Genomic DNA, 20,670 nt, shown 5'->3' on the forward strand with positions numbered 1-20,670 from the left:
CCAGAGCTGCTTGTCTTCCTGAGATGGCGACAGCTTCTGTCTGAGAATGCAAAGAGACCGCTCTGAGAAGCGCCAGGCAGGGGATGAGGACAGAAGGGGCCAGGAAATGCAGAGGGCCTGGTGCCAGTGCTGGCAACGGGGCTGAACAGAGGGGTACTGGCTGTTCAGTGGGGTCTACCCAGCTTGAGGAGGCAGCAGTACCCAAAATATGAGCCAAAACCCCAGAGCCAGCTCAGTGCAGGCCCACACATGGCACCATCAGTCAGCCAGCCTGAGCACCCTCCACTCTGGAGTGGCACAGCTCCATCCACACAGCAGCCCAAAGTCATGGCCAGGCCAGGCTGGTGATGGAGGAGAGAAGCCCAGTGTTGGCAGGGGTCTCCCTTGAGAGTCATCAGGGATTTGCTACCCTCAGCAGATGAGGGTGAGCGGCAGCATCCCAGAGGCCACAGTGTCTGTTCATTCCCAGCATGAGCAGGTGTGAACCAGGAGCTGCTCCACAGCTGCTGCTCCCAACTGGGTCTCTATAGCCGGGTCCTGAGGGCCCCTCCTGCCCACCTCTACACATTCCCAGAAGACAGCTGCTGCTGTGGCTGATTTCTACTAAACCTTAAGAACTGGCAGCCCCCAGCATCCCTTCTCACCCAGTGGGACCTTCCCAACTTCCCCACCCAGGTCCTTGTCCTACCATGACATGGGAGAAACTGTCCTGGCAGTGAGACAGTGCCAGGTGGCTGGAGTGAGCGGGTGGAAGCTGCAGCCTGGTACCCCCAGACTTGCCTTCTCTTCATCAACCCAAACCCCCCTGTTCCCACTCTCAACAGGAACGGCCCAGCCTCTGCCTTGCCCACAGCAGCTCTTGTTACTCTCAGCTCAGGGGTGGGTTAGGGGGTTACTGTCCCAATCTCCACACTTCACCCACACCATCCCCCCAGTTCCACCAGCACTGCAGTGAGTATGGCAGCCAGTCCTTTCCAGGACAGGGAATGCAGGGCCCAAAGCAGATCCCAGTTCCCCTCAGCACTTCTGGGGAGACATCAAGTTCTCCAACCCCCTCCAGAGACAAACTGAGGCAGCACATGCCACAGAGGGCAGACAAGAAGAGGAGCAGCTCAAGCCAGAACTCTCCTCCTCACTCCAAAGAAAGGTCCTGGCCTACAACTGCTGACATCCAGCAGGGCTGTGGATCCTGGGGCTCAGGGCACAGCTTAACCACAACCACTTCCTGCAGTGGAGTGACCAAAGCCCAGCCCTGGGGGTACCTGGCAGCTGGAACAGGCACCATCTCACTCAGAGCCCATTTCAGACTGGCTCAGCCGCTGAACCAGAGCAGCTCCCAGCCTGTCACACAGAGCACCCCCAGGGCCAAGCCAGTGAAGCCAGGAAGGTAAAGTGAGCAGGAAAACAGAGTGGTACAGCACAGCCCAGGGCATTCACAACTCACAACTGCCCTGACAGTTCTTTATTGTCCTCTGAGCTGAGTGGCAGCTCAGGCATGTCCAGCACAGGAAAACCACCTCCTGTGCCTGCCCTGGGAGGCAGCACCAGCATCAGCAGCAACACCACCAAGTCCCACTCTCAGTCTCTTCCTGTTGGTCCCAGCAAAACCCAGTTCTCAGCCTCGTCTGTTCCTCTGTGTCTCACCAGCACTGCCATGCTCATCTGCTGCCAAAATCCTGCCTGCTCCAAGCAGCTCCACGGCAGCCCCGGAGTCTTGGCATCAGCACAGCGCACACGACTGGCACACGGGGACGGGCTCAGCCAAACGTGCACCAGGGGGTCTCATTTGTGTCACAGTCCAGCAAGATATTAAGGACGGTGCAAGGGGCTCCTGCCACGCTCAGATCTGTCCGTGATTCGATTCGGTACCTCACGTTGTTCAGACCTCCCTCCCGATCCACCTTAAACTGCTCCTGGGGAATAGAAAGACTGTTCAGCCCACGATGGAAGTGGGAAGCACCCAGTGCCTGGGGAGGGAGCAGAGAGCTGGCAGGGGACGACATGAGCAATGAGGGCTCAGAGCATGTAGTGATCACAACCCAAGCCTCCCGTGCTTCCCCTTGACCAGAGCTCTCACCTGCTTCTGTGCAGCAATGCGCTTCTGGTCTCTCTTCCTCCAGGCTGGGTCATGCAGGTGCTGGAAAGTCTCGTATCCAGTTGTGATTCCAGAAGGACGACGAACCTGGGAAAAGAGCAAAGCTTCTGTAGGGCCACTGGAAAACTTGTGCCCCTGCTGCTGGAGGAGGGAGTGCAGGGCTGCCTTCCCCAGGCCCCAACCTGCACAGCCACAGCAGGGGCCAGGCAATGAGACAAGGAAAAGGGCAATTCCAAACCAGGAGGTAATAGAGACTCCTTACCTGGAGACCAGCTCCTTTGATACGTCGATAAAACTCGTCATCCTCCCGTCCCCAGCCCCAGAAGCGGTTGGACATGCCATTGCACTGGAACAAGAACAGCACCGGCCAAGGTCCAGCACAGCTCCATGGCCTCAGAGGAGCAGACACCAGCAGCACAAGCCCTGAGCACCAGCACAGCCTCCCCTATCCTGCCCCCACTACCAGCTCAGACTACAGGCTCTGTCCCAAACCATTTTGACTCCTCTCCCTGCTTCCCAAGCATGTAGCACAAAACTCTTCACCGCTATAATGTTGTATCCCCCGCCCCAAAAGCGTCCAGAACATCCCACCCCTGCGCTCACCAACTCGTAGTGCTGCTTGGTGAGCAGCAGGATGCCGCCCACGTAGGTCTTGTAGTGGTAGAGCGGGTGCAGCTCCGGGGATGCCACGTGGAAGGGCCCTGCCTCCGGGAAGCTGTAGTCCAGGTGCTCGTTGAGGGGCAGGAGATCGACGTCATGCATTGCGATGTAGTCGGTGTCGTTGCCGCTCTCTAGGAAGCCCACGTTGATCAGGGACGCCCTGTTAAACCTGCCACAGGACCGGGGGCTCTCAGTGCCACACACAGCAGCCACTGTCCCTTCACATCCCTCTGTCACACTCCTCAACGCTCAGTGTCCAACCAGTCCCCAAACAGGGACACACAAACACAACACTCCTTGTCCTGAAACTGCACCCCTGCTTCTCCATGCAGAGCAAGCTGAGGACAAGCAATAGTGTTCCCAAACACCCCATGGTCTTTCTTTGAATTTCAAAGTCCCCAGATGTTTGCTGCTGCAGATCTGTGACATGGGGGGAGAAAGTCAAAATACCCGGGGATAGAGGGTTCTGTGATTCTTGCTAAGGAAGAGGGAAGCAAAACACCTTCGTTCCTCTCTAAGCTCTAGAATGAGTAACTCTGAGGAGACCATCACACTCTGCCCACGATGTCCCACTGCCCTGGCCCTCTGCTTCTCCACAAGACCCTCCCAGAGCTCATGGCAGGGACAGAGCTTCGGGAAGGACCCCTCTTCCCTTGGCGCAGCGAGAGACGCTACCTGAAATGATCCACTTGGTTGAGGATGAAGATGTGGTGACGGATCTTCTTCTTGCTGAGGAAGTGGTGCATGTAGGGCACGAAGGCCAGCAGCTCCTCGAAGCGCTCTCGGAAGGGCACCAGCAGCGCCAGCCGGTGCGGGCCCCACGACGGCTCGTCCCGGGCGGGCTGGAGCGGGGCGGGGGGCGGGCAGGGCTGGCGGGGAGCCCCCCGGTCCTGCCCGCCGGGCACCGGCCCCTCGCCGGAGCAGCTGAGCTGGAGCCAGAGCAGCGAGGCGAAGCCCAGGAGCAGCGCCAGGAGGAACAGCGGGAAGGCGGAGAGACGGCCGGGGAAGAGCCGCGGGAGCGGCGGGGACCTGGGGCACGGCGCGGGGTCAGCGGGCGGCGGGACCCCACCCCAAACCCCCCCAGCCGCCCGCCCCGCCGGACCCCGCGGTGCCACCTGCGCCCCGCGCCCCGCCGGGCTCACCCGCGCCCCCGGGCTCACCCGCGCCCCCTGTGCCCCCGGGCTCACCCGCGCCCCCGTGCCCCCCGGCTCACCTGCGCCCCCGTGCCCGCCGGGCTCACCCAGCGCCCCCGGGCTCACCTGCGCCCCCGTGCCCCCGGGCTCACCTGCGCCCCCGTGCCCGCCGGGCTCACCTGCCGCCGCGCAGCCGGGAGCGCATCCCTGCGGCGGGCCGGGCCCATGGCGCCTGCCTGGCCTCCGCCGCCCGGGGACACGCTGGCGGCACCCGCCGCTCCCCCCGAGCTCCCGGAAACACGGCCCTGCTTCCTTTCCGCCGGCGGGGCGGGACGGGGGCGGGACCGACCACAGAGGACATCCCCCATCCTCCTCCCGCACCCCCCGCCACCACCGGGCTCCTCTCCTCCAGGAGCATCCCTTCTTCCATGCCGTGCCCCCCGAAGATTCTGGAGAATACAGACCCCCCTCCCGCCCAGTTCCTTCGGGACCCTACCAAGATTGCCTCCCCATCCAGCTGGGACACTCCCCTCCTGGAAAAAGGACCCCCCTCCCTCCCAGCTCTTTCAGCCCCCCTACCGGCATTTCCCATCCTTTCTCCAAGTAAAGCCCACCTTCTCCCCCTCAGACAGAGCCAGAGCCGCAGGTGGTGTCAGTCCTTTAATGCCCCACTCACAGTCCCCTCCCCACAGACCCTCACCTCATGTTCACACCTGCCCCAGGCAGCACAGCAGGTCCCAGCTGGCGGGGAGAGCACTGGAAAAAACGGGGGAGCAAACTCCAGGCTCCCACACCACAGCTCTGGGTTGTCCAGAGGGCATCACCCCCTTGATCCAATCCGCTGGAGGCCAAGGGCCGGGCAGGGGTTACAGCCAAACAGACAGGTAAGAAAATACTTCTGGTATTTCTCATAAACAGCGTTTAGAAACCACAGTTTTTACAGCTCCCCATAGAAAAGATGGGTTTGGGCACAGGTGTTCCATTAGTAGAAACGCTTGTTCCGCTCCTGGCGCTTCTGGAAGACCACGGCTCCCACCACGGCGCAGATGATGATGCCCAGCAGCGCGCAGAGCAGGAGCAGGAACACCTTCCAGCCCGTCAGGGGCCCGCTCCGGAAATTCCCCGTTGGGTCATCCACGTTATCTGTAAGAGCAAGAATGGCTACAGACACAGACCCAAGCTTGGCTCCCACAGAGTCTCGCAGGGTGTCACAGCCCCAGTGTTCCAATCCCCCACGGAAGGTCTTTGAAGCCCACGGACTCACCTTTGGGGGACTTAAGGAGGCTGACCCTTGGCTCGATCTTGGTCCAGTCAACAGTCTCATCTTCTGCAGGGTGCTCCACCATGAGCTGGAACAGCTTCATCGAGATAATGTCATGATTGTCTGTGGAACAGCCAGCAAATGATGTCAGAAACTCTGAGAGATGTCCAGGCACTCAGAGCATCCCTCAGATCCTGCTCTGCCAGGTCCAGTCTCCTTCTCTCTCAAGCCACCCTCATTCCCAGGTATCAAACTGCAATCCCACGATGTTCCTTGGCTCTCAAGTGCCTCCTTCCCCTGCCCACAGGTCCCTACTCAAGAGGGTTGCAAGAGCCCAGTGAACAATTCAGGGAAAGGAAGCCATGGAAGCTATCCAGTGCATCCACAGTTACAGTCACAGAATCACAGAATAGTTGAGGTTGGAAGGGACCACTGGAGATCATCTAGTCCAACCCCGCTGCCAAGGCAGGATCACCTAGTCCAGGCTCCAACCACCAAATGCTCCCCTGAGCAAAGCCCCCTCTCACCAGACAGATCTCCAGTGCCAGCAGAAGCACCAAAGAAGTATCCAGTTGGCAGGTGCACCCCTGCAATGTCGATGCAGTTCTTCCATTCATTCTTGTCTTCCACATCAGTCATCACCTGCAAGACCAGGGCAGGGTCACAGCACGAATGCTCATGGCTACCCTGCAGCTCTTTCAGAGCTGGAGGTGCTGGAGAGGCAACCCCAACCCCAGTGAGCACACAGGATCCCCCTGGTGCCCGGCGGGTCTCACCGTGAGCCGGCCCCGGGAGTAGCGGATGGCCAGGAAGGTGTCGTGGTTCTGGTTGCGCAGGTCGGCGGAGCACCCGGCCAGCTCCGTCCAGCGCCCGTCCTTGCTGTGGTCGTACGTCAGGGACCCGTTGTTGACCATGGCCGAGATGTAGGGGAACACCCGCTGTGGGGGGACACACGGCAGCTGCAGGGGGGCTGCACTGCCAGGGCCACCGTGCCCTCAGAGAGAGCAGCTGGGAGCACAGCAGGGATGGAGCACAGGACCGTGGAGTCGAGGCTGCTCCTCCACGCAAAGCTGCTTCTAAGCTGAGCCAGAGCTTGTTCTGCCTAAAGCCAAGCTGCCACTTCTGACCTTCACATCACGACCCCCTTTCTGTGATTCTGTGAATAAGCCCACCCTGTACCACGTGGCCAGGGCAGAGACAGCCCCAGGCTTGCAGAGTGGCTGGATAAAAATCACGGAATCGTTTCGGTTGGAAAAGACCTCTGAGATCATCAGGTCCAACCTGTGACCCATCACCACCTTGTCAAGCAGACCAGAGTCCTCCCTCGAACACAAGAAGTGTAAGAACTGAGCACAAGACCCAGAACGGGCAGAAATCCCACATAAGCAGCAAAACCACACACAGGGCTTTGTAGTCAGTACATTTCATACACCAGGAGATGCCAACTGGAGACAGGAATTCACCTTCCATGAGCATCAAGGCAACAGGGAGATGGGTCACTTCCAGGTGTGTTATGGCTGAAGGGTCACGCTTTTTGGTGATACAGACCTCAGCTCCCAGGACAGGAAGAGCAGACCATGCTCAAGTAAGGGGAGAAGCTCTTGGAGGAGGAAGGAAATGGCCTCCTGGGCACTGCACAGGCTCTCTGGATCACTCACCTCCGTCGCTTCATCGTTGGGATACGTGTCAAGGAAAATAGCCAGTCCATGAAACTTGTCCTTGCTGCCAAAGACGGGACCTGGAACAGGACAGAACATTGGAGACAGAAGGCTCTGGGTCAGGATTTATGCTCAGACTCCTGAGCTGTACAAGCTGTTCACTGCCAGGCAGGTGGCCGAGGGCACCTGCTCCCACACAGGACACGTCAGCCCATCTAGTGAGACCAGACGGCGGGAGCTCGGGGCCCTCCCTGCCCAGCTGCCTTCCGGGACAGGGCACGTGTGCTGCCGACCCGCACTGACCTGGCACCAGCCGATCCTGCGTGTACCACAGCGCCAGCCCGTCCCCGTGCAGGTTCTTCTTGCCGGCTCCGTGGATCTTGAAGTGGACGTGGAGCTCCCAGTCCTTGAGGTAGCAGGGCTGTGGGAGAGACCCCAGCGGCGTCAGAACGAGACCCAGAGGAGGCGGCGGGGCCGCCATGGACCCCTGCCCGTCTCCCCCCGGGCTCTCACCACGTGGTTCCAGATGGAGCCCTCCCGACTGCGCTCGTCGGGCGTCAGGCGGACGTACTGGCTGGTGACCATGGTGCTGCCCTGGAAGTCCCACAGCGGCATCGCGGCAGAGCCGGCGCCTGCAAAGGGGCGAACAGAGCGCGGATCAGCCCGGGCCGCTCTCGGGGCGCACGGCGCGCCCGCCCGGCCCCGCGCTCACCCTGGTATGGCTTCATGAGCGAGTGCTCACGCTTCAGGTGCTCGCTGTTGCCGTCCGTGAGCTCGGCGGGCGCCGGGCGCGGCCCGACCAGCGCCAACAGCAGCGCGGCCGCCGCCACCAGCCCGCCCGCACCCGCCGCCATGCTCCGCTTCCGCCTTCCGGCCACCCGCCCCGGCCCCGCCCCGCAACCGAGCTGACCAATCAGAAACTCACACACTACCGAGGTCCCGCCTCTGGGGATGAGCGACACCGCTACCCACCTATGGCAGGAGAGGGAGGCGGGGCCAGAGGAGGCGCGCGGCTCCCGCTGCGCTTCGGGAGGCGGGAGGAGAGGGCCGAGCGCTCTCCAGGAGCATACTACGCCTGCGCGGCGGGGCGGGGGCATGCCGGGAGATGTAGTCCACCCGCCCCCGGGGCCGCTCACGTGCGCGCCTCGTGCCGCCCGCGGGACACGTGACCCGCCCCGACGGGAGCCGGCGTCGCGGAGCCGTGGGAAGGACTGGCCGAGGCAGTGCGGAGGTCACAGCAGCTTTATTGAGGGCTGCAGGACCGCCTCCCGCCCCACCGCAGAGGGTCTCACCCCATTCTTCCGCCCCGTGGTGGTCGGGGGGCAGAATCTCCCGTCCCTCTGGATGGGCAGCGAGGCGATGGCAGCCCTGGTTGGGGTTGGGGTGTGTTTGGGACAACGCATGTCCCAAGGGCTCTGGCGGAGCAGCCCCTCGGCGGCACAGGCAGAGTGGCTGCAGCCAGGGCTGGCACCAGGCAAGGAGAGCCTTCCGTCGGTGACTGCCCGGCCATGTCCTTGCTGTCTTCGTGCTTGCCCCAGATCCTGGGCAGGTTCTCGTGCTGGAGGTGTGTGAGCCCAGTGGGACATGTGCTTCCCTCCAGCATCACAGGGGCTGCAGGAGGGTCAGGGGGTACAAGGAGCCCGTGGAAGCCCAGGAGGCAGGGAGAGGGGAAGCCAGCTGGTTAGTGGAAGACTGGGTGAGAAAATCATCTGATCATGGCAGTCTGAGGCTCAGGGCCCAGCAGAGCCTTGGGGGAGCTCGAGGGACCAAGGGGGTTGGCCGTGGTGTAGGGACCTGCAGCTCAGTCCCATCTGGCACTTCGCAGCTCTCACTTCTTTCTGTTCATGATCTGACTAGAAATCCAGTTCATCCCATCCTGGAGGGAAGAGAGGTTGTGAGCACAGCCCCAAGAGCATGGCAGGGCCCTTGGGTCCTCTCCTGCATCTGCAGAGTCTGCAGGTCCCCATCTCTACCTGCACTCCTTCCCCAGACAGGGCTGAGCAGGCCTGGATCTGCCACTCCCGGTCCCGGTAGGTGTGGAGGTTCAGCCCTTCTGCGATTTCATCTGCAGGGGCTGCAGTCACCAGGTCCTGCTTGTTGGCAAACACCAGCAGCGGGACCCCTGTGAGGGACTCCTCCTCCGTGAGCTCTGCCAGCTCCTGCCAAGAGAGAACCTTCTCCCAGGGCTGCTGCCCTCGCCAGGGTGGACTGGATACCTCAGCTCCCAGGCTACCTCATGCCCTCTCTCTTATTGCAGACAAAGAAGCTGTGACGTCCTGACATTCCAAGGGAGAGATGTGCTTCCCTGAAGCTCCATAGGCCCAGGAGCCACACGCAGGGTTCCCTGAGGGCTGAAGTATTCCCAGCACTGAGGGCCTCGGGCAAAGGGCAGCTGCAGGAGGCTGCTGCCAGTCCCGTGCTGTCTGGCACACCCACAACGCCGTCTGGTGCCGGAACAGCCAAGGCTGGCACTCAGTCTCACCTTCGCCTTTCAGAGCTTTATTCCCAGGATTTGTAACTGAATTTGCTACTCATAAACCTTAGGCTGTATCCCTAACCTGGTGCTGGGGAGTTGGGACCAGGGCTGGTGACTGAGGGGTCACTCTCACCTGGGGCAGAGTCACCCTTGTGCCAGTACCCCTTGGGCAGCACACCAGGCTTGAGGGGAGCTGCTGGGCACGGATCTGCCATAGAGGGGGATGCCTCTGCCTGCTGGGGCTGATCTTGAGCCCTTCCCATAGAGCTCTGGGGACAGCATGGCCCCCACTGCAGCACTGCCCTACAGCACAAAAAAGCGGCCTCGCTCGCAGCTCCAGTCCTCAAAGAGTTGGTGCCAGACAGATCTCCAAGCGCCAGGACCCCACAGCCACCCCCACCAGATCCTTCATACCTGCCCTGTCTCCTCGAAACGCTTCTGGTCAGCACTGTCAATGACGTAAATCTGCCGTGGGGACAAAAGGGACAGTCAGGGGCTCCTTCTTGCCTGGCTGCACAGCCCTTCTGCAGGGCCCACACATCACTGCTGGTGGCCCCACACAGAGGGCACATCTCTCCACGCACAGAGCTGAGGAGGCTGCCCCACTCACCAGCAGGTCTGTGCTGCCCAGATACTTCTTCCAGTACGGGCGGATGGAGCGCTGCCCCCCGATATCCCAGACATTCAGCTTCAAACCGTGCGAGTGGACGCTCTTTATGTTGAAACCCTGAGCACGAACACAAACCCCGGCATCACCCAAGGGACAGTTGGGACCTGCACTTCCCCCTCCCCCCCGCTGCCCGTGTCCCCCAGCAGCACCTACCTGAGTGGGGGTGATGGTGCTGACCTCCTCCGATGCCAGGCGCTTCAGCAGTGTCGTCTTCCCCGCGTTGTCCAGCCCCAGCAGGACGATGCGGAGCTCCTGCTCCGACGAACCCTTCAGCTTCTGGATGACGGAGAGCAGCCCCTGGGGGCACAGGGAGATGCTGGGGGAGCCTTGTGGGGTGCTGGGTGGCTGCAGAGCACCCTCGTTTTGGAGGGGGGGACTGGGTGCCCTGTTGGCTGTGGGTACCCTGTGTCTGTGGCCTGAGCGAGCTTCAGGGCTCTGTTCCCAAGGTGTCCAGGCTTAGGGTGGCCCCATGGCAGATCCATAGAGCCTCAATTTCTCCCTCTCCAGGTGTGCTGTCCCTGCCCCAGCACCTCTGGCAACTCCTGGGTGTGCTGGGGGGATGGCCCTGCTGTGCCAGCCCGCCCAGCACTGCAACTGAGAGCTGGTGTTGCTCACCTGCCCTGGAGCAGGTGGGATGTCACCGGACCCCACTTACCTTCTGCACATCACCCATGGTCCAGGAGTCTCTGTGGTCCACAGCGTGCCTGGGGAGCTGCCGGGGGCCTGTCCCCGGGGCCCGCCGGCAGCTGCGTGACTGGCACGCTCCCCATCCCCGGGGGAGGAAGAGGATTATGGGCTCCAGAATTAGCTGCTGTTCCTCCATTTACCCACAGCATTAAATAATGCCCTCAGCAAATCCCCCAGCCAGCTGTCGCCCCGCCGTCACCTACCCCCGGGATAAACCAGGTCCCTCCGGGCTGGGGGCACTGGGGCACAGGGCGTCCCTCTCCCCATGGGACCAGGCTCCCGCCCCAGGAGGATGCTGTGCCCAGGCACCACGGGTGTGGCTGTGCCCTGGGGCACAGGGCTGACACAGCCTCCCACCAGCACCCACAAGCTGCCCCCTCAGAGGGTGGCAGGAGGAAATGCTGAGGCTGGAGCTGCCTGAGGCCACGTCACCCACTGCTGCCCGAGGGAAACCACCAGGCCCTGGAGCAGGGCAAGGGCTGGCTGGCCTGTTGGCAACCGGAGGTCGGGGATGGCGCAGGACGGGGGTCCAGAGGGACTTTTTACCCTGTAGCCGCCCCCCAGCCCTGGTGGAGTGAGGGGCTTGTCCATTCTCCATTTGGATTAAATACATTAATTAAGCAATGTCTTTGATTCCTTCGTGCTGCAGTTTGGTCCTCAGATCAGGTTTCCTAGCAGAGAGGTTATCCTTGCGGTGAGGACCGTGAGTCACGCACTCTTGGAGAGACATTTTTATTTATAACTCCTGTTGCAAAGCCAAGCCAAACAACACAGCCACACTCCAACAAAGGGAAGGGGAGCAGCACAATCACCCCCCATCCCGATGCCACTCTGTGCAGCGGTGGGGGATAGAAGGGGGCCTTAGGGGCCACACTCCATTCCCCCCTGCTCAGAGACCCTGCCAGGGCTGTGGCTGCTCATGTCGCTCCACTTTTGTGCCTGCTCACAGTGGGAATGTTTCAATTTTTTCTGCATAGATCTGCACCCAATTTAATGTTAGGGTTCTGCTTTTGATAGGTTAATCACCCACCTTATGTCCCCGTTATTAGCATTTCCCTGAGCAGGTTGCCATGGTGCTCTGCGGTTTATCCTATACTGTTAGTTACTGAGATTTCCTAACAAATATCCTAAAATATCCTCTGCTGGTTTGTGGTTGCTGATCAACATGGAACCCTGGCCTTAGGAGATGGGCAAAACTGCTTAGGCATCAGTTTGGTGACTCCAAGCTGCACGTCCACCACTCCTCTCTGCCAGGTTCTGCTGGCACAGGCAGCTCTCCCCAAACACTAGCCCTGGGGCCACCCCCAAACCCTGTGTGAGCAGGGCAAGCAGCATCAGGCTGATGGCAGGGTGTGCTGGATATGTTGATGCCCCCTTGCCTCTGAACCCCCCTTCCTTTGGGTGATGTGATGACCAGGAGGAGCCCCCTCGGGCTGCCCAGTCTGTGGGGAGAGGTGGTGATGGGGTGGTGACCCCAAGGCAGCACAGACCATGCTGGGAGTGGAGACTGGGATGGAGAAAGGAACAGGGATGCAGGATCACAGATGTGGATACAGATGGGGATGGGGACAAGAGACTGGGATGGGAACAGGATGCAGATGGGGACTGGGATGGGGAAGGGAAGAGGGATGCAGATGGGAATGCAGTCAGGAATGTGGATGCAGATGGAGACAGGGACAGGGATGCGGCGGCGCCTCCGGTCCCGGAGCTGGAGCCGGTGCCCACCGGGGCGGTGCCGGCGGCGCGGGGCGGGAGGGCGGCCCCGCTCCCCCCGGCTGCGGTCTCAGTTCCCATGGCGACACTTCCTGTGGCAGCCGAAAGCGGTAGTGCCGGGAGCGCCGGGCCGGGCCGGGAGAGCAGCGAGAGCCGCTCCGCCGGCCGGGGATGCTGCGGGGCCGCGGGACGCGCCGGTAGCGGGCCGGGCCGGGCCGAGCCAGGGATGCAGGGCAAGGGCAAACTCCTGGTGGTCCACAACGGGCGCATGGTGAGTGCCCGGGGCGCCGGTCTCCATCCCCCGGGGCTGCCCCACCCGGCGGCGCGGTGCGGGGCTGGGTACCGGGCGGGCAGGGGGATGGAGTGGATAGCGGGCGGGCAGAGGGATGTATGGGACCAGGTAACCGGCAGGCAGGAGAGTGTGGATAGGATAGTAGTCAGGCAGGGAGTTTCGGTCTGGATACTGTGCAGACAGAGGGATGTATGGGGCCAGGAAACAGGCAGGCAGGAGGGTGTGGGACTGGGTACAGGGCAGGATGGGGCTTGGGTATTCAAAGCAGGCAGAGATGTAGAGGGATTTTGGGGCAGGTAGCAGTATGTGGGGTTGGGTCGCAGGCAGGTACATACAGGGCTGGGGTAATGAGCAGCAGGGGTTTATGAGGCTGGGACAGGGCTGTAAGTGGAGATATGTGGCACTGGGGTAATGCACAGGCAGTGATGGATGGGACTGGGGCCACAGGAGTCAGCAGTGCTGGGATGCGTAAGGGCTGGGTGGCACAGGCAGGGCAGAGCTATGTGAGTGTGGGCAGCGGGGATGGATGGGAAGAGCAAGGAGCTGGCAAGATAGTGGTGTGTGGGGCTGGGATAAGGGGCATGGCAGTGGCATGTGGCATGGGGTAGCAGGGAGAGGCAGGGGTGGGATAATGCTCCTGGGGTGTGTGGGGTTGGGATGGGGACAATCGGGGGTGTGCAGGATAGGCTGGGGTGTGTGGGGCTGGCAGGGTGTGGGGCACTGGCCAGGTCAAGGGCATCCACTTCAGTGAGGGCATCACTTTAGTGTGGCCCCAGGGAGGTGATGAGAGGCAGCACCGTGCAGCGAGTGCTTGGCTGGGCTTTGGCTGCAGTGGTTCTGCCCATCTCCCTGCTTTGCTGTGGGTCCTGGGGTACCCATCCCTGGAGCTGGTGTCTGGGGCAGCCCATCAGGTACTGCAGAGTACCCTGTCCTGCTGAGCCCTGGGCTTGCAGCATCCAGTCCCTGGTTTTGGGCATCTGCCTCCCAGTAGCTCCAGGCTTCAAGGAAGGAGGGAGCAGGCAGTTTGCCGGCCTAGGGCTGTGGTTGTCCTTCCTTCCCTCCCCTCATCCCCTCCCCTCCCCTCCTCTTCCTGTGCTTCTCTCCTCCCCGGTTGTTTGAGGTGGCAGGGTTACGTCTATACTGTCTGCCCTTTCCCAATTGCTGGCCTGGCCCCAGGGCATGGAGAGGTGGGAGAAAAGCTGCACACCCCTTGCAACCCCCTATCCCTACTCACTGCCTATGATTTGGGAGCCCTGTGTCCTGCTTCTGTCGGCATCCCATGTCCGTTTCTCCTGGTTTGGACTGGGCTTGCCCTGAAGCTGCTGCCTGCCTGGGCACCTCTCCACCAGGCTGGCAGACTCTCACCTCTCTTGTTTCCACCCCCAGGGCCCGGCTGTGTCGGATGGAGGTAAGGCTGCTCTTTGCCTTGGAATGGGAGGCCAGCATCATCTTCAGGGGAGGGGGAAGCCCAGAGCCAGCCCGGTGCCAGGTCCTGTGGCAGCACAGGCTATGCCATGGGGAGGTGCATGGCCAGGCCTGCAATGCCAGACTGTCTGTACCCCCCATCCCTCCTGCATGGCCCTGTTGTGCCTGTCCATCCCTATGGCTGCTCAGCATGCGCCTTTGGGTGCTGAGGGCTGAGGGGTTTCCCATGGCAAGCAGAACTGGGTACCAGCCATCCCTGAGTTCCCTAAGGGAGTCTGTCTGTCTGTCTGTCTGTCTCACTGTGAACTTGGTATCTCAGATGGTCCATCTGACTGTCTTGGTCCCAGTTACTCGTGCTTTAGACAGGAGAAGTGGGGGGAGTCTGGCAAAGCAGGCTGACATTTCTGTCAGGCTTTGCCAGGAGAGCACTGCTTCCATACCTTTACCTTCTCTTGCAAATGACCCCCTGCTTCCAGTTGGTCACGAGTCCAACCAGTTCAAAAGCTGGTGTTGACCCTGGGAACTTCTGTCTTTTTGAATACATGGTCACCCTGGGTTTCCCTGAGGGAGGGTTTTCTCAGGATTTGGAACTGGGCTTGACACTTTCTGTGCCCTCTACTTGCTGGGTTTGTCCCTCGTCACGGCCAGAGGAATAGAGGAGGTGAGTTCAGGCACCTCTGTCCATCTTACAAGTTCCCTCTGTGCTGTGTGCTCTCCATGTCTCCTTTCACCCTGCTTTCCCTTCTGGGTGGGTACCTTCCCCAAGGCTCTCTTCCCCTGGAAGATGAGTCACAGGTGGAGTCATGGTGACACCCCACCCGGGAAGGGTAGGACTGCCAGCATGGGCAGGGAGAGCTGTCATGCCTGGAAGTGCCAGCTGTGTCATCATGGTGCTCAGTCCTCCGAGGATGCTGCTGTGATGCTCCTTGTGTTCCCTACCCGAGGGCTCTCCAGCTCCAGTCGGGATGGGGTGGATGAACTTGCTGCAGACACAGAAGGCTGCTGGTGGTGGGGAGTGACGCTGGGGTAGAGGGAGATAGACAGAACTGACCTTTTTCTCTCTCAGAATTAAATGCCTCCAGGGCCCGTGGCAGCAACCACAGCGTGAACAGCCTGCCAGCACCAGCTACCTGTGGCTCCACACAGGGGTCTGTGGTCAGCTGGGCCGAATCCTTCGAGACACTGCTGCAGGACCAGGTGGCCATCACCTACTTCACTGTGAGTGCCACAGCCCAGGGCTTGGTCCCCACTCCCGTCCACTGTTGGCCACCAACTGTACCACAGCCACAGTGCCACCAGGCTAGCAGCTCTCTCTGCCCCACAGGAGTTCCTCAAGAAGGAGTTCAGCGCTGAAAACGTCTACTTTTGGCAGGCATGTGAGCGCTTCCAGCAGATCCCAGCCAGTGACACGCAGCAGGTACCGGCCTCTGTGCAATCTGGGTCACCCAACTGCTGGGAGGGACCTGGGCAGAGCTGTCCAGCCTGTCCTGGGAGGGCTAAGCGGGTTGTGAGCTCTTACAGGAGGAATAAACAGATGGATTTGATGTACATCTGAAAACCTGTAGCTGGGACACCTGCCCCATGGAGCAGGACGTGCTTCCCCAGCCCAGGGTGGCCAGAGGGTGGCCAGTGCTGCTGGAGGGACAAACGAGACAAAGGGCAGAGCTGGGCTGGGGGTCATGGGAACAGAGTCAAGCAACCGCGGGGGATGGTTGCTCCCTCAGGTTGTACCTCTGCAGAGGCACTGGTGTGTTGTGCCCAGAGCTTGGCCCTGAAGTCCAGGTACTGAGCTGGTCCCAGGGGGAGGTTGATTCCTCAGGGCTCAGGTGACTCCATAGGGTGAGCCAAGGGTGGCAGCAAGGAGGGGATTCCTGGTCTCAGCCTGACCCTCCTGTTCCCCCAGCTGGCCCAGGAGGCACGGCGGATCTACGATGAGTTCCTCTCCAGCCACTCGGTCAGTCCTGTGAACATTGACAAACAGGCCTGGATTGGGGAGGACATGCTGGCCACTCCCTCCCCAGACATGTTTCGCATTCAGCAGCTCCAGGTATGGGCAGCACGTGTCCTCCACCTGCAGGACTGGGGAGGGCTCCGGGACCATCCCACATGTCACCCAGCGTCACTGCTGTCACTGTGGAGCCACGCCACAGGGCAGTGGCCAGAGCAAGGCATAGGTGGGCAGGGGTCTTAGGCACATGCATCCTCCCTTTCCAGATCTTTAACCTGATGAAGTTTGACAGCTACACACGCTTTGTGAAATCCCCGCTCTACCAGGCCTGCCTGCATGCAGAGAGCCAGGGGCAGCCCCTGCCTGACCTGAGGCCCCACTCCCGCAGCAGCAGCCCCCCTCCTGACCTCAGCAAGGTGAGTGGGGGGGAATGGAGAAGGAGTTCATGTCCCTTCGATGCTGGGTCTTTTCCCTGCTGCTCGGAGCAAACCCAGCCCCAAGCTGAGGACAAGATGAGCAGTCAGGGGACCAGGGAAAGGGAAGGGGAAACCTTGGATGTTCTCATGCTGAGATGCTGCTCAATTCACCCCAGAAGTCGAAGCTGAAGCTGGGCAAGTCCCTGCCACTGGGTGTAGAGACAGCGGGCAGTGGTGCCAACCACAGCCCCCGCCGGTCCTTCAGGAAGGGAGAGCGGCGGGAGCCCTCCTGGGCAGGTAGGTGCTGTGCTGAGGACAGAGGGGGCCACACCACCCCTGAAGGGTTCCCACCACCGTCCTTCTGTGTGTCTTAGAGAGGGGAGAAGGCGGCAGGAGCGCCACGCTCTGGCGGGAATCCCAGGGCTCGCTCAACTCCTCAGCCAGCCTGGACCTGGGCTTCCTCTCCTCGGCCAGCACAGCCACCAGCCCCTGGACAGAGGTGAGTTGTCACCGCACCAGGCCCATGGAATCACAGTGCCACTGGTTAGGCTCATCCTGGCACATCCCTCACTCAGGGCCAACGGAAGAGCCTGGGGGGCAGTGAGTCAGAGCTGCCAGCCAAGCCCATGAAGTACTGCTGTGTGTACCTGCCTGATGGCACGGCCTCACTGGCCTCTGTCCGGCCTGGCCACTCCATCCGCGAGATGCTGGCAGGGATATGTGAGAAGCGCGGCTTCAACCTCCCCGACATCAAGGTCTACCTGGTGGGGAACGAGCAGGTAGGGCAGGCAGTGGGGAGTAGGGCCCCTGCCAGGCAGACCATCCCCATGCTGGGACCATGTGCAGCTCTACTGGCTCTCTCTTGATGGTTTGGCTCTTGCAGAAAGCGCTGGTGCTGGATCAGGAGTGCTCAGTGCTGGCAGACCAGGAGGTGAAGCTGGAGAACAGGATAAGCTTTGAGTGAGTGGGAGTTTCAGCTCTTGCCCACACGGGTCCAGTCCACATCACGTGTGGCCACGCACAGTGCCCCACACCCAGCCCCTCATGCAGTCCTGAATGCCCTGGCTCTGCCCCTGCCTGTCCATGTTTGCCTGCCACAGCCTTTTCTCCCCCTCTGCAGCCTGGAAATCTCCTCCCTCAATAAGACCATCCGCATCACGGCGAAGTCAACCAAGCGCATCCGGGAAGCGCTGCAGCCGGTGCTGGGGAAGTACGGCGTGAGGATGGAGCAGGCGCTGCTGCGGCGGGTGAGGCCTCGTGCCTCGGGGGGCACGGCCCCAGCCCCTGTGGTGGGGGGAGCTGCGGGTCTGGAGCTTGGGACAGGGGCTGCTGCCTCTGACTAGGTGGTGGGGAGCAGTGGTCTGTGCTGGGGGCATCCTGTGGGCTCAGAATCCCCATTTTTGGGATGGGCCATGGCATCCCACCGTGGGCTGGGAGGGACCAGTGGTGTGGTGCACTGTGCAGCCTGTGAGCCAGCGGGCTCTGGCCGGGAGCTCGCAGGTCTTCAGCCTGGCTGCCTGTGCTGTGCCACAGCAAGCGTGACACTGGCTGGCTGTTGCTTCTGCAGCAAGGCGAGCTGGCTGCCCTGGACCTGGAGAAGCTGGTCAGCACAGTGTCTGCTCAGAAACTCGTCCTGGAAACGCCGGCAGGTAAAAAGTCCTCCCTCCCAAACCATGCCCCCTCAAGCTGTGCCACCCTGCAGAGTGCTCACAGGGCCAGGCTGCTTTCTGGTGTCCATGGCTCTTGCTCCCTGGGATGGGCTCCAGCCTGTCACTGGCTGGGCCAGGACCAGGATGCTGGGACAGGGTGCTGAGCATCACTTCTGTTGCAGACGTGCGAGTGATGGAGAGCGCAGAGGCTGCAGCTGCCCCCTCTCCGCTCCGGAGTCAGGTGAGCTTAAGATCCCATCAGCCCTGGTCAAGAGATGCCCACACAGCTGCTGCTGTGGTCCATGGAGAAGGGGGGCCCAGCTGTGGCCCTGGCACATGCTGCAGGGCTGGGCAGCAGGTCCTGAGGTGGGAGCCAGGCTGTGGGAAGGCAGTGGGAATGTGGGCTGGGGGTACCGCTACCTCCTCACACCATGGCTGAGACCTGAGCTACTCACGGCAGGAGGGAAGCCCAACAGGAGCAGAGCCCGACACGCGGTGGGAGATGCCCTCCTCCTTCTCCCGGCCACGGTCTTCAGCTGCCGTGAACCTCAACCGCCGCACGTACGACCTGGAAGGTGAGTCCTGGCATGTCTGAAACCTGAGAGGCTGGGGCAAAACACAGGGTGAGGGATGCAGGGCTCCTGGTGTGCTGGGGGTGGGTTCAGGGTCCCATGAGGCTGGGCATGGGCTATGGTGGACTTAGTGTCTCCCAGCCTGCTGGGGATGGGTGCAGGGTCCCACGGGTGCTGTGATGGAGCAGAGAAAAGGTGCAGGTGCTGTGCCTGGGAGACGTTTAGGGTCATGTCAGGTGGAGAGGGCAGCTAAGGTGTTAGGACAAATACCCAGTGCTGGGCTCAGGTGCATGATCTGCATTTCCTCAGGGCTGGTGGAGCTACTGAACCGTGCCCAGAGCTGCCGGGCCAACGACCAGCGTGGGCTGCTCTCCAAGGAGGACCTGGTCCTGCCTGACTTCCTCCAGCTCCCAGTGCAGGATGACAGTGCCTGTGAAGGGTCGGATCAGCCCTGTGCCCCCTGCTCTGAGGGAAGCAGCCATCCCCAGCCTGCAGAGCCTGCACTGGCTCAACCTTCATTCGACCACAAGTTCTGACGAGTCCTGCTGCACATCCACACCCGATGTGTGGTCCCTCAGGCCATGCCAGGGTTCAACATGGGGTCTGACCAGCCCCTGCCCTGCACCGCCGACACTGCCTGGACCACAGATTCATCCTGTCCCATCCCAAACTATTGTGTCGTGTCTCTGTGAGTGGCTGAGCAGCTGCCATGCCCCTCCGTGGGGTCACATCCCGGTGCACGCCAAGGGAGTCCTGTACATAGTTTGAATCCCCATTGCAAAGCACTTTGCAACATTCTGTGCATGCCTGGCACTGTCCTGCCCAGTGCCTCTGCCTGTGGCAGAGCTGCCTGCCCAGCACATCCTGCCTGTGCCGGGATGCCACAGCCCCACTCACCATTTGGGTGGGGAAAGCACCCTTCCAGCTGAAGGGTGTGTAGGATAGAGACAGTGGGTGGAGCGGCAAGGCAGGCTCCAGGCCTGAACTCTGGTTTAGGGGCAGGCAGGGTCAGGATAACATGAACCTGGAGCTGGGAGTCCAATCCAGTCCCTGGCCCTGTGGAAACAGGGCTGTCCCGTTCATAAGTGAGTCCACCCTTCTGGGAGAGGATGAGCATGGTCCTGCCAACCTGTGTCCTGGACAGGCTGATACTGTCTGCATTGCCTGAGTATGGCCTGATCCTGCCACAGTAGCTCTGCTGTGGAGCAGGGCATATGGTTCCTACCCTGGGCAGACAGAGGCAGAGCCAGAAGGTTGTGCCAAAAAAGCCTCCCTCCTCCCTGCCAGAGACTCTGTGTGGGTGGCTGCTGAAGCGACCTGCAGGAGCAAATCCCCATAGATCCCCTGCCCCATCCCAGCCGGGGCTGAGAGTACTCAGCCTCCAGGACAGGTCTGCCTGGTGCCTGAGGAATGCATCATCCCTGGGTGCTGAGCACCTCAGCCTGGTGTGCAGGTGACCAGCATGTGCCCACCCTGTCATTCTTGACAATAGTTGTGCTGGGCTGTAGCCTTGAGCCCGGCTCTGCCAGTCCTGGCTGTGCCCTGCAGGTCCCCATGCCCAGCAGCCTGGTGTCCCCAGTGATTTCAGACACAGTCTGCAACAGAGACAACCCCCCAGCAGCAGCCAGGAGATCCCCCCACCATCCGTGTGTGCCAGGACCCTTCTTGGCTGTGCCTTGGGTAACCACTCCATCACCACTGTCTGGCCAGAAGCAGAAGGGTTGCCCAGGGCCCCCAGGCTTGCCCAGGGATGGGGGCACGGCCACTCAGCCCCATGGTGCCACAGCTATCTGTGGCCCCACGGCCCTGGTCAGAGCCCCCCTGTGTCTCCGTGGTGCTGCTTAGTGCTGTCTGTGGTGTGAAACCGGGGGAAATAAAGAGCATTGCCTGGATGCGCTTTCCTTTCCTTACTCTTGGCTGAGGCCAGATGGTGCTTTCCCAGCAGCAATGTCCCTCTAACCCTCCTGTACCCCACAGAACCCTCCTGGGACCAGGGCAGAGCTTGGGCCAGCCCT

General features: G+C 61.3%; 4 protein-coding genes across 4 annotated transcripts; 1 reads left to right on the forward strand and 3 right to left on the reverse strand.

Annotated features, from left to right (window-relative positions):
* Positions 1–1,413: 1,413 nt before the first annotated feature.
* B4GALT7 (beta-1,4-galactosyltransferase 7) lies at positions 1,414–4,318 on the reverse strand. Its single transcript, XM_050312466.1, has 6 exons — positions 4,068–4,318; positions 3,431–3,784; positions 2,699–2,924; positions 2,358–2,441; positions 2,078–2,182; positions 1,414–1,913 (listed from the first exon to the last, which is right to left on the reverse strand). Exons 1-6 carry the CDS (start codon positions 4,316–4,318, stop codon positions 1,758–1,760), a joined length of 1,176 nt encoding a protein of 391 aa, XP_050168423.1. The 3' UTR covers positions 1,414–1,757.
* A 217-nt stretch (positions 4,319–4,535) lies between these two features.
* LMAN2 (lectin, mannose binding 2) lies at positions 4,536–8,210 on the reverse strand. Its single transcript, XM_050312467.1, has 9 exons — positions 8,100–8,210; positions 7,520–8,018; positions 7,321–7,439; positions 7,111–7,228; positions 6,808–6,887; positions 5,926–6,087; positions 5,677–5,791; positions 5,153–5,272; positions 4,536–5,031 (listed from the first exon to the last, which is right to left on the reverse strand). Exons 1-9 carry the CDS (start codon positions 8,208–8,210, stop codon positions 4,871–4,873), a joined length of 1,485 nt encoding a protein of 494 aa, XP_050168424.1. The 3' UTR covers positions 4,536–4,870.
* Positions 8,211–8,619: 409 nt separating this feature from the next.
* On the reverse strand, positions 8,620–10,626 carry LOC126638366 (ADP-ribosylation factor-like protein 3). The gene is made up of 6 exons (XM_050312198.1): positions 10,609–10,626; positions 10,107–10,250; positions 9,894–10,010; positions 9,698–9,748; positions 8,781–8,966; positions 8,620–8,683 (listed from the first exon to the last, which is right to left on the reverse strand). The coding sequence occupies exons 1-6, from the start codon at positions 10,624–10,626 to the stop codon at positions 8,636–8,638; spliced, it is 564 nt and encodes a 187-aa protein (XP_050168155.1). The 3' UTR covers positions 8,620–8,635.
* Positions 10,627–12,449: 1,823 nt separating this feature from the next.
* RGS14 (regulator of G protein signaling 14) lies at positions 12,450–20,547 on the forward strand. The gene is made up of 15 exons (XM_050312190.1): positions 12,450–12,624; positions 14,032–14,053; positions 15,137–15,288; positions 15,395–15,487; positions 15,974–16,117; positions 16,285–16,434; positions 16,611–16,731; positions 16,809–16,933; positions 17,010–17,213; positions 17,318–17,394; positions 17,555–17,681; positions 18,002–18,083; positions 18,266–18,324; positions 18,544–18,658; positions 18,965–20,547. The coding sequence occupies exons 1-15, from the start codon at positions 12,580–12,582 to the stop codon at positions 19,189–19,191; spliced, it is 1,743 nt and encodes a 580-aa protein (XP_050168147.1). The 5' UTR covers positions 12,450–12,579; the 3' UTR covers positions 19,192–20,547.
* The last annotated feature ends 123 nt before the right edge of the window (positions 20,548–20,670 follow it).

The sequence above is a fragment of the Myiozetetes cayanensis genome, unplaced genomic scaffold, assembly GCF_022539395.1.
Source record: "Myiozetetes cayanensis isolate MyiCay16 unplaced genomic scaffold, myiCay2020 scf17, whole genome shotgun sequence".
NCBI classification, from domain to species: Eukaryota; Metazoa; Chordata; class Aves; order Passeriformes; family Tyrannidae; genus Myiozetetes; species Myiozetetes cayanensis.

Excerpts from the sequence above, each read along its gene's own strand:
- B4GALT7 (XM_050312466.1), bottom strand. The coding sequence starts at position 4,318 with ATGGAAGAAGGGATGCTCCTGGAGGAGAGGAGCCCGGTGGTGGCGGGG. Across the intron at positions 2,925-3,430 it reads AACCAAGTGGATCATTTCAG|GTTTAACAGGGCGTCCCTGA; the intron begins GTAGCGTCTCTC and ends GTCCTGTGGCAG. Across the intron at positions 2,442-2,698 it reads CCAAGCAGCACTACGAGTTG|TGCAATGGCATGTCCAACCG; the intron begins GTGAGCGCAGGG and ends TTCTTGTTCCAG.
- LMAN2 (XM_050312467.1), bottom strand. The coding sequence starts at position 8,210 with ATGCGTTGTCCCAAACACACCCCAACCCCAACCAGGGCTGCCATCGCC. Across the intron at positions 7,440-7,519 it reads GCTCATGAAGCCATACCAGG|GCGCCGGCTCTGCCGCGATG; the intron begins GTGAGCGCGGGG and ends GCCCCTTTGCAG. Across the intron at positions 6,088-6,807 it reads CCAACGATGAAGCGACGGAG|CGGGTGTTCCCCTACATCTC; the intron begins GTGAGTGATCCA and ends GTCCCCCCACAG.
- LOC126638366 (XM_050312198.1), bottom strand. Across the intron at positions 10,011-10,106 it reads GCACCATCACCCCCACTCAG|GGTTTCAACATAAAGAGCGT; the intron begins GTAGGTGCTGCT and ends GTTCGTGCTCAG. Across the intron at positions 9,749-9,893 it reads TGGGCAGCACAGACCTGCTG|ATTTACGTCATTGACAGTGC; the intron begins GTGAGTGGGGCA and ends TCCCCACGGCAG.
- RGS14 (XM_050312190.1), top strand. The coding sequence starts at position 12,580 with ATGCAGGGCAAGGGCAAACTCCTGGTGGTCCACAACGGGCGCATG. Across the intron at positions 16,118-16,284 it reads TTCGCATTCAGCAGCTCCAG|ATCTTTAACCTGATGAAGTT; the intron begins GTATGGGCAGCA and ends CTCCCTTTCCAG. Across the intron at positions 18,084-18,265 it reads CGTCCTGGAAACGCCGGCAG|ACGTGCGAGTGATGGAGAGC; the intron begins GTAAAAAGTCCT and ends CTTCTGTTGCAG.